This window comes from Achroia grisella, unplaced genomic scaffold (assembly GCF_030625045.1).
Source record: "Achroia grisella isolate CSIRO2021 unplaced genomic scaffold, CSIRO_AGI_Agris_v1 utg900, whole genome shotgun sequence".
In the NCBI taxonomy this organism is placed as follows: Eukaryota; Metazoa; Arthropoda; class Insecta; order Lepidoptera; family Pyralidae; genus Achroia; species Achroia grisella.
This window is the reverse complement of record NW_026713059.1, coordinates 3947644-3961823: the sequence shown is the minus strand read 5'-3', so window position 1 is coordinate 3961823 and position 14180 is coordinate 3947644. Positions and strand designations below refer to the sequence as shown.

At 30.5% G+C, this 14180-nt stretch overlaps 1 protein-coding gene across 2 annotated transcripts in view; it reads left to right on the top strand.

Moving 5' to 3' along the window:
• LOC131853394 (proton channel OtopLc) overlaps positions 1-14180 on the top strand; it is a 58539-nt gene that overhangs the window by 24305 nt on the left and 20054 nt on the right. For both annotated transcript variants that reach the window (XM_059204269.1, XM_059204270.1), the window contains exons 2-5: positions 3457-3711; positions 4953-5108; positions 13153-13270; positions 13863-13971. In XM_059204269.1, coding sequence (XP_059060252.1) covers positions 3457-3711; positions 4953-5108; positions 13153-13270; positions 13863-13971 — 638 coding nt within the window. The remainder of the gene's footprint in view (positions 1-3456; positions 3712-4952; positions 5109-13152; positions 13271-13862; positions 13972-14180) is intronic.

The window sequence follows — 14180 nt, the reverse complement described above, 5'->3', positions numbered from 1 at the left end:
TAATCCATCCAAATGGCATAAACATTGCTATGAGCGAGACCGGAGATAGAAATGCTGTGTTCGAAACGGAAATAGCAAACGGCGCCCATCCCTGGCTATTCGATTTGCTCGTGTTCCGACCAAACAAATGTTTCTCCTAATTTATAACATTTTTCACTATGTTGTTTTCTCCTCTTGGTATATTTAAACTTGAGTGAATTTTGATGAAATTAGTTGAGTTGTAGTAGGATTAATCGTATTATTTAGTTGTCTATATTCTATTATATATGTAGTTACTTAAGTAACTAGTTTCAATTCACCACAATTACAATTGACACAAGATAATATTGTAATACAGTATAGTTAGAGTAAATTACTGATTTACTAAATATATATACAGTGACCTAGGTGACAAACGTCAAGTTAGTGTAATGAAAGAAAGAAAATAAATAAGCTCTGAAATAAAGAAAATTTCATCATTGCAGTAACAGATATACTGGTTTTTGCTTGAAATATCTTTTGTGATGTTTGTATAAGTCTTTTTTCAAGTAACTTTGTTAGAATCTTTAAGATTAAAAAAGATATGAATTGGTTGAAGTGTTTTAAAATATATTTGTATGTAGGTTTACGGACACGGTACTTATATCAAGAGATTTCATATCTTATTAAAATGTATAGGTTATCTTTTAAAACTAATTTCATACAAAGATATAACAGATCCTGTCTTATATCAGTAGGTATTGTCCGTTTTTCATATAAGTGAAACGATACAAAACAAGGATAACCGTGTATTACAGAACTTACGAAAAGGATTTATTGAATGGGTTAAATAGATAATCCGCAGAGATAATCCAATTAGTCGAAACTCACCACCTGGGGCGACTACTTAAGACGATACAGAATTGACCCTTATGTACATTTAGCTATGTATTTATATTTAAAATAGGAGAAAGTTTTTAAATCTATTGTATATTTTGCAGACATTTTCTGTTAATTTTGTCATAACTGAATTTTTTGTATGCAATTTTTATTATAACAATTTATATGGTAAAAAAATTCAATTAAATTTTCGATCAATGCTATTCATTGTTCCAAAGTTTAATTGAAACTTTTTCATTTACTTATAATACAATAATAATAATAATATACAGAACATTATTTTTAAGATTTGCTGGACTTGGACTCTTGGACTCTTTTAAAGCATACAGATTAAATACATTTTTTTTAGAATGGATAGCTCTGATTTAAGCTCTGATAGCTCTGATAAATGTTAGAATTGTGGTCACGTACAGTGCCACAGAGTGTCACATATGTTGTTTAAAATCGTTCGTTAGATACCAATTGAATAGCATATGAATCGGAAACGATTTACGAGAATTACGGAAATGAAAACATTATCTTGTACCTACTTAGGTACAGAGCGTTCGACTTACCTTAATACACTACTCTTTTTTTTATCAAGATATGACACATTTCTTATATTGTCGGAAATAGATATACCATGCATTTAGATGTTCATTATATCCTAAATAGTGGATTTATTTAATACAATACTACTACTTTTAATTAATTTGTTTTCTAAATTATTATAATTTATGATTAGTTCCGTTCCATGGCTTTGCTATAGAATAATAAATATTACAATTAATTAAAATTATAAATAAATACAACTAAAATTAAGTTACTTATTCGTATAATATTTATTTCTAATGGGTACTTTCCATAACGTCTGTAGTATTGATACATTTTCGGAATATAAGCTTAATAACTCAAGCTAAAACTCTGAAGCCTCTGACAGTCCCCTCTAAAATTATCGTATTCAAATATTGCACGATTCCTTCTAAATTTTGGAGATAGGTGGCTATTAATTTTTGGTAGATTTTCCTTACCCATACCGAAAAATTCTTTCGCCGAAATTCGCCGAAGCGTAGATACAGATACTCGTAATATTGAGCGACATTTTAAGACGTTATAAGTAAGTGGTTTCAGAATTTAAGATGTCGGTTGGATTTTCTTTGATTGAGTGTTATTTACAATTTATTTACGCGTATGGAATACGCTGATATTCGTGTTTGAATGTAATTAGTTGTATTGGAAAAAGTAACATTGTCAGTACCATACCTACAGGATCTACTAAAGTACAATGTCATCTGTAGTAGTAACTAGTTTTACCTAATTCGTAGTGTTCTAAGTACCAAGCAGTTTCCATGAATAACTTATTGTTTTTATACAGATGTATTTGTTTAACATTTACCTAGTACCTATTTTGTTATACTGTATAAATTTTAAAATTCTATCTATCTATTTAATCTTACTTTATTTCTACCATACAGTATCATGAATGCATCGCGGTATTCGATATTATTAATGTTTATATATCTATATCTGTATTAGCAATTTGAATGTACATTCAATAGTATATATTCCACCTTGACAATAGGTAGTAATATCCACATATTTAAATCTAAAATATTTAGTAGAACCCGTATTAATAGATTACGAAAAAGAAAGTTTAATTAAAAGTACGAAAACAACTTTTTAAAATTCTTCTGCTGGTAGTGATTGTGTAATTGCGTTTTTTTGTTAGCGGAGGATATTATCAACCCAGTCTTAAACTTTTGACAGTGATTTTTAATTAATTCTAAATGAATTTTTCGTACCATGTTGCTTATTGTGTGTTTTTTCTGAATCAATAAAGTTAAATTAAATATTGTATGACCCATACATTGTATGATATGAACCTGTCTATAAGATAGGATCTTTGTCAAATAATCATTGTCATACAGCCGAATCTTTCTTGAGTTGTTACTGCATATCTGTAGTTAAATATTTTGTCACAATCTTTTAAACTTAAACTAAGCATTAATAAAATAGCATTGCTGTTGTTCAGGAGAGAAGGAATAAAATAAAAATACTATTCGCTGCAAGGCAAGATGAAGGCGAAAGTGTAATAAGGACGTAATTACTAAATATCTAAAGTCAATATACGATTACACCGTCAAAAACCTAAAAGAAATTATATTCATCTTAGTAACTACATTACAGCGAGAAAGGTCTAAAATTAACGTTATCTGGTTATAACTAAATATAGTACATGTATAATTTTAATATATAAAAGTAGTTTAATAGGTAAAGTTATTAAGAAGGTGGCATTATAAATAAGAGAGGATAATGAGATAAATCAAATCTACAATATTTTTTCAAGATGACTGAATAAATGAAAAGTTTGTTTATACCACTCTATTATACAGCAAAAAGGTAAAAAGTCTTTGAGAAATGATTAAATGAAAGAGTACAATGGCGGACTTATCGCAATACAAGAATTTCTTACATTCTGTCTTTGAATTGAATACTCGAGAGGCAACAATTTACAAGTAATACTTAGTATATTAATGAAAAAAGGTCAAAGGGCACTTTCATTTTGTAAAATAAATAAGTTCAATGGACTTATAATATAATTGTGATTTTTTGTTACAGTTGTTACTCCATTCCGCCCAACAACATGTCTGGTGGGTCACACGTCTCTCGAGCAACATTTGGAGGGGCAGAGTCGGAAATATCAGGCGGCAGTGCCCCTCCGCTGCCCAGTCCTGCTTCGGCGGGGGCTGCGCTGGTGTCTCCAGAGACGTTGAGCCGACACAGCAGCCCCCCGCCGTTGCCTGCCCATCCCTCCCACCAACAACCAGCACCGTCCTGTTCTTCACATAGGGTGCACATGGAGTCTCCGTTGAGGTTAGTTGTTTGTTATTTACAAGCTACATGTATAAGGACGAGATTCTTACTTAGACCGTATTTTTTCTTCACCATACATCTTTGTCTTCTTTTCTTCATTTTGCACAGACTTTAATGTTACGTTTTGCAATAGTTTGCGTTCTTTTCAATTTATTATCAATAATCATTTATTAATTTTTAAATTAATTTTACTATATTGAATTATCTATGCAGGTAGAGAATATTCACTATAGTTTGTATGTTTAACTCTTTATTGTAACTATTATAATTTTTTTAATAATTGTAATATAATTAATAAAGAAGATAGATAAATTTAGATTGAAGATGACAAAAAAAAAAGTAGGCTAAGCTATCCTAAGAAAGAATTTCTTTTTTGGCAGCAAAATGCTATCTCTTAATTATTTTTTATAGAATAGAATAGAAAATCATTTATTCAAATAAACTTAATTTAAGCACTTTTTAGTCATATTTGTTTTTTATCTACCATATGTTTATATTTATTATTATTAGATATTACTTAAATATATGTACAGAAATAAGAAAATTATATAAAAAAAAATTATAAGCTGTTTTGATCTCAATGGTTTTATATAATAATATAAGAATCGTACCTACACATAAATATTAAAGCAAAGTAATATTATATTTCATAAGAAGCCTAATATGAATAAATTTAAATCATGCGTGAGCACTGAAAGGCTCTGATCTGATAGACAATGTTATTACGTTACGTGTTCATACATATTAATGAGATACGAGTAGGTATTAAAATGTGCTTTCATGTGATACTAAATAACATTCTATTTAATATAATTATTTAAACATATACATTTATTCGTATTATTCCATCTTGCAAGAAGAGATTGTATAAGTAGTTAAACTATTTCAACAATAACGAAAGTACACAGAAAAGTTGATTCTGGAATTACGATTTGGTGATTGATAAGTTCCAAACTGTAAATAAATACATGTAACACTTATTTTCAGCTATATTGTAAGAATTTACTCAAATTTCGCTGTTTTATTGAGAACTCACGCTTAGCCCAGCATTTCTAATTACGATTATACGATAGGTTCTAGGCAGATATATTTATACTAACAAGTAAAGTTAACTAATGATGCGACTACAAGAAAAACAGATTTCACTTGATTAAAATTTTTGAATTCAAAGTATATTTGAAGATTGTAAATAGAAACACCTTTTTGTACAGTGTCAATAAAATCTGTTATTTACTCAACAGGTTATCGAGTCCTCCATCGTTGTCTTTGGGAGGATCTCTTTCCCTTCAACCAGTGCTGTATGGTCCATCTGGTGGACCTGTCCACGCACCACTGCCTCCAGCACGTCGAGCTTCTAGACCTTCAGCGTCTATACAACCCATGCATGTTATAAGCGCGTAAGTACCATTATCGATATCAAATACTTATTTATTTAGAAAACATTTATGTGATTGATCGTATTTGTTGGAAGTTACATAATAGGTACGTATTTAACTGACCGGTGCAACTGTGTCTACGTTAGATTTACTTAATTTTTGTACCATTTTTCGTAATCTGATATTATATAGCCTTCCTCAATAAATGGACTATCCAACACTAAAATAATTTTAAAACCGGATCTCTGTATCGGAGAATACCCCGAACAATATAAACTCACAAATTTTACCTCTTTATAAAATTAGTGTAGGCATAGATTTTCTTTATTTTCACTCATATTTTTCATTTGGAAGGTGTGTCGAACTTTCACAATACTTAAGTACTTATTAATATATACTTTATTGCACTTATTACATTAATAAACAAAGACAGTTATACAAAAATGTGAGCAAGGGCGGGCGGCGAGCAAGTTATATGATCTTGTTATTGAACTTTCTATTTATTTATGTTACAAAATACTTAAATATGTATATTTTATTGTATTTTCATCTAACTGCAAAATGTAATGGCTGTATATTGTGTTTTTATAATATTACGTGAAATTGTCTAATCTAATCGAATTTCGATAATTTTTTATGAAGGTAAGTTTTATTTCATAATATGATTTCTTCGATATGCGTTTTTTTTAATAATATGATTTACCAATATGTACTAAATATTTTATGAGACATAAAATATGTCAGATAATCCTGCAATAAAACAGTGTTCGATTATTTAACACCGGTCGTATCGTAAAGTTACGGTTTTTCTCTGTCATCCGGTCCGTTGCAGTTATAAATGGCCAATGAAACGGGAAAGCGAATAAAAAATACACTCGAGCCAATCATTGGTCGGATGGTAAAATTGCCAGTGTGAAAAATGTAGCTGCTCTGAGCACGACTGTGTAATAAATTACAGGAGTACGTAAAAGCTTCGCACAGCTCAGTATTCTGCAGTCTCCCCTCTTTGAAAGATAAGTGCAGAGAAAATTCTGGTAATGAGATCATCGAGATGGCAATCTTTTGCTATTACATGTATAAAGATATATAGACATTAAGTATGTTCACGTACCTATATAGATTTCCAGGAAAATTGGTTATACGATAAACCGTTTTATGAGTATATTACTGGTATTTTATTATTTTGTGGTCACAGTAACAATCTAATTAATGTAATGTGATATGAATAATCTTAGCAGTAATAGGTGCAAGTTTAATAACAAATATTATGCAGTGCTTGTTAACGTGTTAATTTGCATAAATTGTCTATAATGTATTAATTCTAAAGCATAAACATAGAAAATGGGAAATATAAAACAGGAATTGTATTACTTGTTAATTCTAATTACTATATCCAGTTAGTATTTAAGGATCACGAATCTGCTGGAGAATTGTACATTCTCTACGCAACAAACTACGAGTATGCACTCTAAATGAAAACCTCTCTACAGAAACTCTAGTGCTTGCAAATTAACAGTGCTATGATTAATAACACATGAATATGGTTCCAACTTCCTAAGAGCTTATTCCTACTTGTGGACGCGTTCCTGTATGCAGTTCTTTGAAATAATAGTCAACTGAAGTTTGTACCTATACTGTAAGCTACGTTGATCGAGATAAATAGAAGAACTTTTTTATTACTTACGGTTACCGTTGCTTAAACCTTATAATAATAGTGTTTATCTGATTGTAATTAGGTACTTAGTTTGTATTGTAATAATTACTTTGTATTTTCTATTAAGAATTTTATTATATATTTACGTATACCTACCGAACGATTTAGTGTCTAATAAATAATGTGACAGACAAATCGAGCAATATTTATATGACGATATGTTAAATTGTGTTGTAAAATACAAAAGAAGATGACATACATATAATATCTACCTATACATGTATACGTATGACATATACATAAAAAAATCGACTCCTTCCAAATATATCTTAACTTTATAACTTTATTGGTTGCAAATAAATAAAAAACCTCCTTATTGCAGTCGGTAGAAAAGGTTACAAAAAAGTAACTAACAATAATCGAGTATCGCAAATGTTGACGTAGACATAAATAAAATCAGTCGATGAGAAAATAGAATCTCTCCATTTGTTGCGAACCTTCCGAGAGGACTTGATTTTATTGCGATAATTACATTTGTCCCTCAATAACTCATTGTTAGTAGAAATGTTACGTGTAATAGCCATCGTAAAGATATGGGACGATCAATATTGTCGAGTTTCATTGTACATTCTATCGATGTAGGAACTATTAAAATATTTAATATTGCATACTGTATTCTTAGTATCAGAAAATATACAGTGTTTGTATGTATATTAAGGGTTAGTTGGTCAGATGAGGGCCAGTGTATATTTTATAGCATATTTCGGATTACATAACAGGACAAGTAATGTTTAATCTTAGGTAAATTAGGTACAATAATTTACCTAATATTAATCTAATATAAATGTTATGGTCGTTTTTTTCATTCGTTTCAGAATCACCTTTTCGTCGTCCATTGTTTCATTTCAGTGGAATACAGAATTTCAAAATAGTATGTACCTACGTTAGTTCCATATATGCTTTTCAAATTGAACAAAACAAAGTCTATAAAATATACCCATAATTATGTAGTTATAAGTAACATATTAGCTTGGGGCTACTATAGTACAGAATTTCAAATATTATAAGCGTTTGAAATATCAATTGTTGTAGAGGTTTGTAGCGCAATAAATTTGGGTGCACGCCCCGAAGCCCGGCCATTTATTAACTGGTCCTAATTTCAGCAGCAACATGTTTAAACATTACAAACAATATTATATGTTTCGCGTATAATACAATACACACACTATTTTAGAAATATTGGAATCTAATCTGGCACTGCAATTACAGGATAAGAGGAACGACATCTTAGTGACTTCTCTTAAAATGCGTGAGTGGTATTGTAAGTGTCACACGATAACGTAATGACACAGTGTTGTTCAAGCATATCGGTGATAGTTACCGCTTACCATCAGTTGAGCTGTCAGCAAGTTTGCCATTACAAAAAAACACCATTAAAAAAAATTACGTATATTTGGGCGTGATTTTGCAAACAATTTTCCAAATCACAGCAGCTTTCAAAGACAATGAATGCCGTGACATCTCATATTCCTAAGTTCCGACCGCAAGCCAGCAGAGGGCGTGGTTGGGAAACTTCGATAATTATGGTCCCCGTTTTGACTTCCAGCAAGTTAGCCGAAATCACTGAACTTATCCTTGGTTGTGGTTAGACTTAATGTGTTATTTATATATTAAAGTACTGTACATAACAAGTTTTAATTAAACGACCTGAATATTTTAAACCTAAATAACCACCAATGTTTTTTTTTAAGTTTTTGGCTATATATCATGATATAGTTTACTTATTATTTAGGCAAAGGATTACCCGTGATCATGGATAGTCTAATTATAATCACATAGGATAAAAACTAAACATAGGATTATAATATAAGATCTAATTATAATCCTATGTTTTCTATTTACATTAATATGTTACTATAAATTCACGAATTTTTAACTACATCTTTAATGAATCAACTACATGCCAAGTACGACTAAATTAATCTTACCATATTTATAACTATATCCAGCCTTAATTACTAAAATGCATGGGTTGTGTACTAGTTTACTTTTTGCACATATTGAATCTATTTACATATATAGCACATATAGATATTGATGAAAATATGTTCTGTGCTTACTCTGTTATCAGTGTTTTGTTGTTGTATGTATCGATATATTGTCACAATTGTATAATACATGTAGGTATATGTATTAAAATGTCTTTGGAAAGTAGTGTTTACCAGTCTAGATTGATTGTATCTTTTTTATAACTGAAGTTTATTCTTTGCTTACCCCTTCGTATCATAAATGATGGTTCAACCATGAAAATTGACATAAAGGTAATATTTGTTTGGGATAGTAAAGAATATCGCTTACTTGTTACTCAGGTCATACACAGAGAAAATTGTGTTTCAAAAACATTGTTGTATCACTGCGTTTAACCTTTCATTTTAATATCAGTTCCTGGAAATTAAAAACAAAAGATCTTTGTTTAATAAGTAATCAACATAATGGTGGTTGTCCGTCCCCATTCAATATTTTCACCAAGATCTGAACACTGAATTGCGGATCATATATTATGAACGCAATTCTAGTTTATTGTGCTGAATTATTCATACTGAGGGAAAGTTAGCTAAAAAGCTCATTTTATATGAGGGTGGTAAGTTCAAGTATCCACATACTCATCTAATAAGTTTTGTTTAATAAAAGTAAAGTGTGAAATCAGTATATTGGAACTCAGTAGTAATAAAGACGACAGCATATTTTGAATAGACTTCAAAATTTTGTTTTCCGATCTATATTGAATTATTATTGACAATGCCGTATATCGCCTTCCTTTTTAATATTTTCACCAGGAGCTTTTGTGAATCTAAATGGAAATAATATTCCATAACCATTATATGTAATATTATGTGAACTATTGTATTTATATATTTAAGTTATCTTTGAAGTTACTAGTTACTTTTTCAATTTTAATTGATCACAATTACTATACTCATTAGATATAAAATACAATGGCATAGTGCAGTATAAAAAGTTAGTTTATGTCATTAATTTATGAAATATAAATTAATTTATACCTATATATCATTTTAAATTAAGATGCACGTGTAACTCTTTGTAGATGCAAATGAAGTGTAAAAGAAATCTTACAACAATGGCAACATCCTTTCAAAGTTCAAGGATCTCCATTCATTCGGTGACGTCATAATTTAAAGCCGCCATACAACAGGACGGAGGCATATCATTGCCGGGAACCAGTTCCTGTGTAACAGTAAGTAGGTACCGTTACGATCGCTGTGGGGAGCCAATAACATGAGGTTGTCATGGCAACGGTGCGTGCGCCGAGGGTAACTTCCCCCAGAGGCAACACTGAGGGCTTGCAGGAACCAAACAGTAAGACACTTTTGGTCTTATGACCGCTCTTATTATCCTGACCCGCTTGGCTTACTCTTAGGGATCTTTCAAAGGTAGCCGTGTATTATTTAGTGCTTTTTCGTACATATTCTTGTTAACATCCGATATTCGCTACTACAATATGTCACCAGTGGATTACGTTCCAGGCAAATTAAACCTAACACTAACCCTAATTGTCGGGTATCTCAGGGATCAATTAAATGTTCTCATATGTGAAAAATGAGTGTTCTGTTACATTTTCCTTTGTGTTTATTATAGTATTAGAAACATGTTGTTGGAATGTTATTATTATATTGAGTTTTGTGGATTTATTATAGTTAACTTTAATTTTAATTGCATTATTTCTTTAAAACTAAAACATGAATATAATGACAACTTTTGTAGGTATAATTTAGCAGTGCACCGGAATGGTATACGCATGAGGGATACTACGGGCATCACATGATGACGTGATGCATGTGACTTTCTTCAGACCGTCAAGTTGTTGCTATCCAGTTACGTAGAAAATTAATTTCACCACAAATGTGCTTCTCATCTGAATTGTTCTTATAATAAGATAAGAGCGTATATCATTATGTGGGGCCGTCCTAATTTTGTTTATTGATAACATAAAATAGCTAATATCTTGGGTCAATGTTTAGAATATGTTTTATATCGCTGTGAATGAATGATGATGATTACAGTTGTAATAAATAAGGAAATCTGTTTAGTACTTTTATTGGACAGTGAATTTTAAATAAACGCAATACACACAGTTCATTTTTATTTGTTTTAATACAAATATTGAATATTACCAAAATTATGTCAAAAATATACAAGAAAAAAGTATAATATATCTATATTATACTTTTTTCTTGTATATTTTTGATATATCTAGACAAATATATCAATTAATTAAGAGTTCATAATATCTCTAGAAATAGATTTATTATCTAAACATTTACAATATTTTTTATAATTATAATTTCTTTAAGGATTCTTAATAGGAAAAATAACGTGTTCGATAAAATAAATACTAATATTGTTTTATAGACAGGAAGTTAATTAAACAATTATTAAACTAGTTTACTCCCTATTACTTTTATAAAATTTTATATTTATAAAATCCTATTACACTACGACATAAGACACCCTAAAAATTAACAATGATTGATCAATTCTATTGTAGCCCTTTGACAGACCTTACCTTAGAGGGAAAGTCTAATGAAACTTGTTTCCGTGTTGATGGCTATACATAAGGAATGACTTATTGATCAGCATCAATAGACATTGTGTTTATACAATAAGCGCATTCATCCGTGAATAAGGGAGGAATATTTACCCATTGATTGGTAAAAGGTTATCTAAATTCATCGCTATTATGTGACGTATCTCTAATGTTAGTGTAAAATTGCGCAAGTAATTTTCATCTATTATTTTGATTGACACTTTTGTTATACTATCCTTTAAATACTTATATGTAAGAAGGTATTAGTTGCCCATTTGCTTAAAAAAATCTAAGTCTTTACAACATGGTAAGTATTAATAGATTAAAAGTATTATACAGATAAATTAAATAACATACTGTGTAAGTAATAATTTAAAATAAATATTATATGATAATACATTTACCACATTTTAATGTCTATAATAAAATAGTTCAGAGTATTAAGAAGAATTTTCGATGTATTCTTTTTAATATTTGATTAAAGAAACTTAATTTTAGAAGCATGCAGATATGTATATTATTATATACTTATAGCATATTGTGTTGTTGTATAAAATATGAGAGCGCCATCCGACACCAAAAAAAACTTTTTGTGTTAATTTATATATCTGATTGAAGGAATTACCGACATCAAAACAATAATTAATACGAGAGACGGTGTTAGGCTCGTCCTACTAAACATAGTTTAACCCACAATTCGCTGGGTATATTTTAATCTAAGCAACGGCTTAGATTGAAATATACCCAGCGAATTGTGGGCATGTCATGTGTTGCGTTCACCACAACTTCGACTGTTGACAGTGCCTACTCCATGTGGGATAACAGTGTTATATGTATATATTGTTGTGTTCTACATATGTATACAATGTTAATTGACAGTGCGAGACTACTCATGAGAATTTAGCATTATAAATTAAAAGTAACCCTGCTTAAATAAACAGTTAATATAAATGTAAGCGTTTATAAAAATACCAGTTACAAGTTTAATAACTATCACCCGTTATTAAACTTTTCAAGGCAGTACTCTTAAAAAATACAGCAAATTCCAGCTTAAGGATAAAGTTTTGGTTTGTAATAGAACAGGTGTTATATTACAGGTTTTTATTTATATCGAGGTATTTGTAGACTACAATGTGTAACTATAGATAGGTTTATCCATAATTCGTACAGAAAAAGATCCAGCTTGTAATTAATACAATGAGATTATTAAAATATTACTCCACAAAATGGGCAAGAAAGCTCCTCGGATAATAATTTAATTGCGATGTAATGACCGTAAGTCGTGCTTTTGTCAGTTTCGAGGAGTTTAGCTAATTAGGCGATAGGTTGCGATGAATAATATTTACTTACTGCGATGTTAGGCATAGTACATAATTATGTATTATATTATATAGTACATAATTTATATAGTTTGGTATCGTACGTACGTTTATGTAATTCTTTTTTTTGTAGTTTTTTGCAAGATCCTTAGATGTCAATCTCGATCTATACCTACCTATGTTCTTGGATTACATCGAATACATCCATATCATGAATCGAATAGTTCAATAACTCTCTTTGTTACATAACTCCTCCTAAACAACAGATTTGGATGAAATGTTTTCTGTAGGTATATGCCAATAATTTCCCTGGATAATTTGAAAACACAAATACACTCGGCAGGTGGCACTGCTGTTCCGGTGATTATTATCCGCTAGTACCTATATAAATGTAACAATAAAAGTAGGCGAAAGGTAGCCTAATACGGCAGACCTTGCACCCTTACTTCAACTTTTGAAGAACTTATTGTTTGTTTTTGTTGACAGGAGTGATGCATTGGCGACTACATTATCAGCTTTATATGGAAAACTGTTGGTTGTGATGGGTGTCGCTTTTCCCATGGCGGAAGTCATATCTACCTATATCCCGCCCTCGTTTTATGAGGTATTGTCGAGTTTCCATCATTACATGTAATGTGATTACTAAGATTAAATTATTTTGAATAGCGTTAATTGTTGTATCAAATATTCCTATTTTTATTTTGTTGTTTTGTAATAACTGAAATATATAATATTTTTTTTAGTTTTGACGATAGATACAGAGATATTCGGTTGATTACCTAATCTAACCTTTAATTTTAATGACAAACAGGCACATGGCGCTGATGGTAAATGGCTACGGTCGTCTATATACATGAACAACACCACATATAATACGTCGTCATATGATGCCCATGATATCGAATTCGCGATACCATGGGCATCATATGACGACGCATACGCGTTTCCATTGTCATTTTAACATTCTGATCATCTGCATGAACTGATACTATATTGAAACCTTAAAGAAAAGACCTTATTACTTCTTAAAAGGCAGGTAATACACTTGCAATTCCCCTGGTGTTGCGAGTGGTATATATGGCGATAATCACTTATCGTCAGGTGAGCCGTAAGCTCGTTTGTTCCCCATTCAATAAAAAAAGACTAAGATGACATGCCCCCGTACCTAGTAATTTCACTGCTTTTATATTTTGCAGGGTTTCTACCTATATTTATACATCGGCAGCATGGTGTTCTTACTATACATGTACGCAGCGTTAGTGAAGGACAGATCGCGGTCAGCAGCTGATACTACTGTTGTGGCCAGTTAGTATTTTTTTTAATCAAACCAAATCAAATCAAAATATCTTTATTCATATAGGTTTATTACATACTCTTATATATCTAAAATCTATCGTCAGTTCGTAGTGCTTTTGAGCTAAGAAGAATTGACAAGAAATTCAGCTCTTATTTTTTTCAAATGAGCTTATACATTTTTACAAAAATCAAATTCATTTTTAAATTCAATTAGGAAT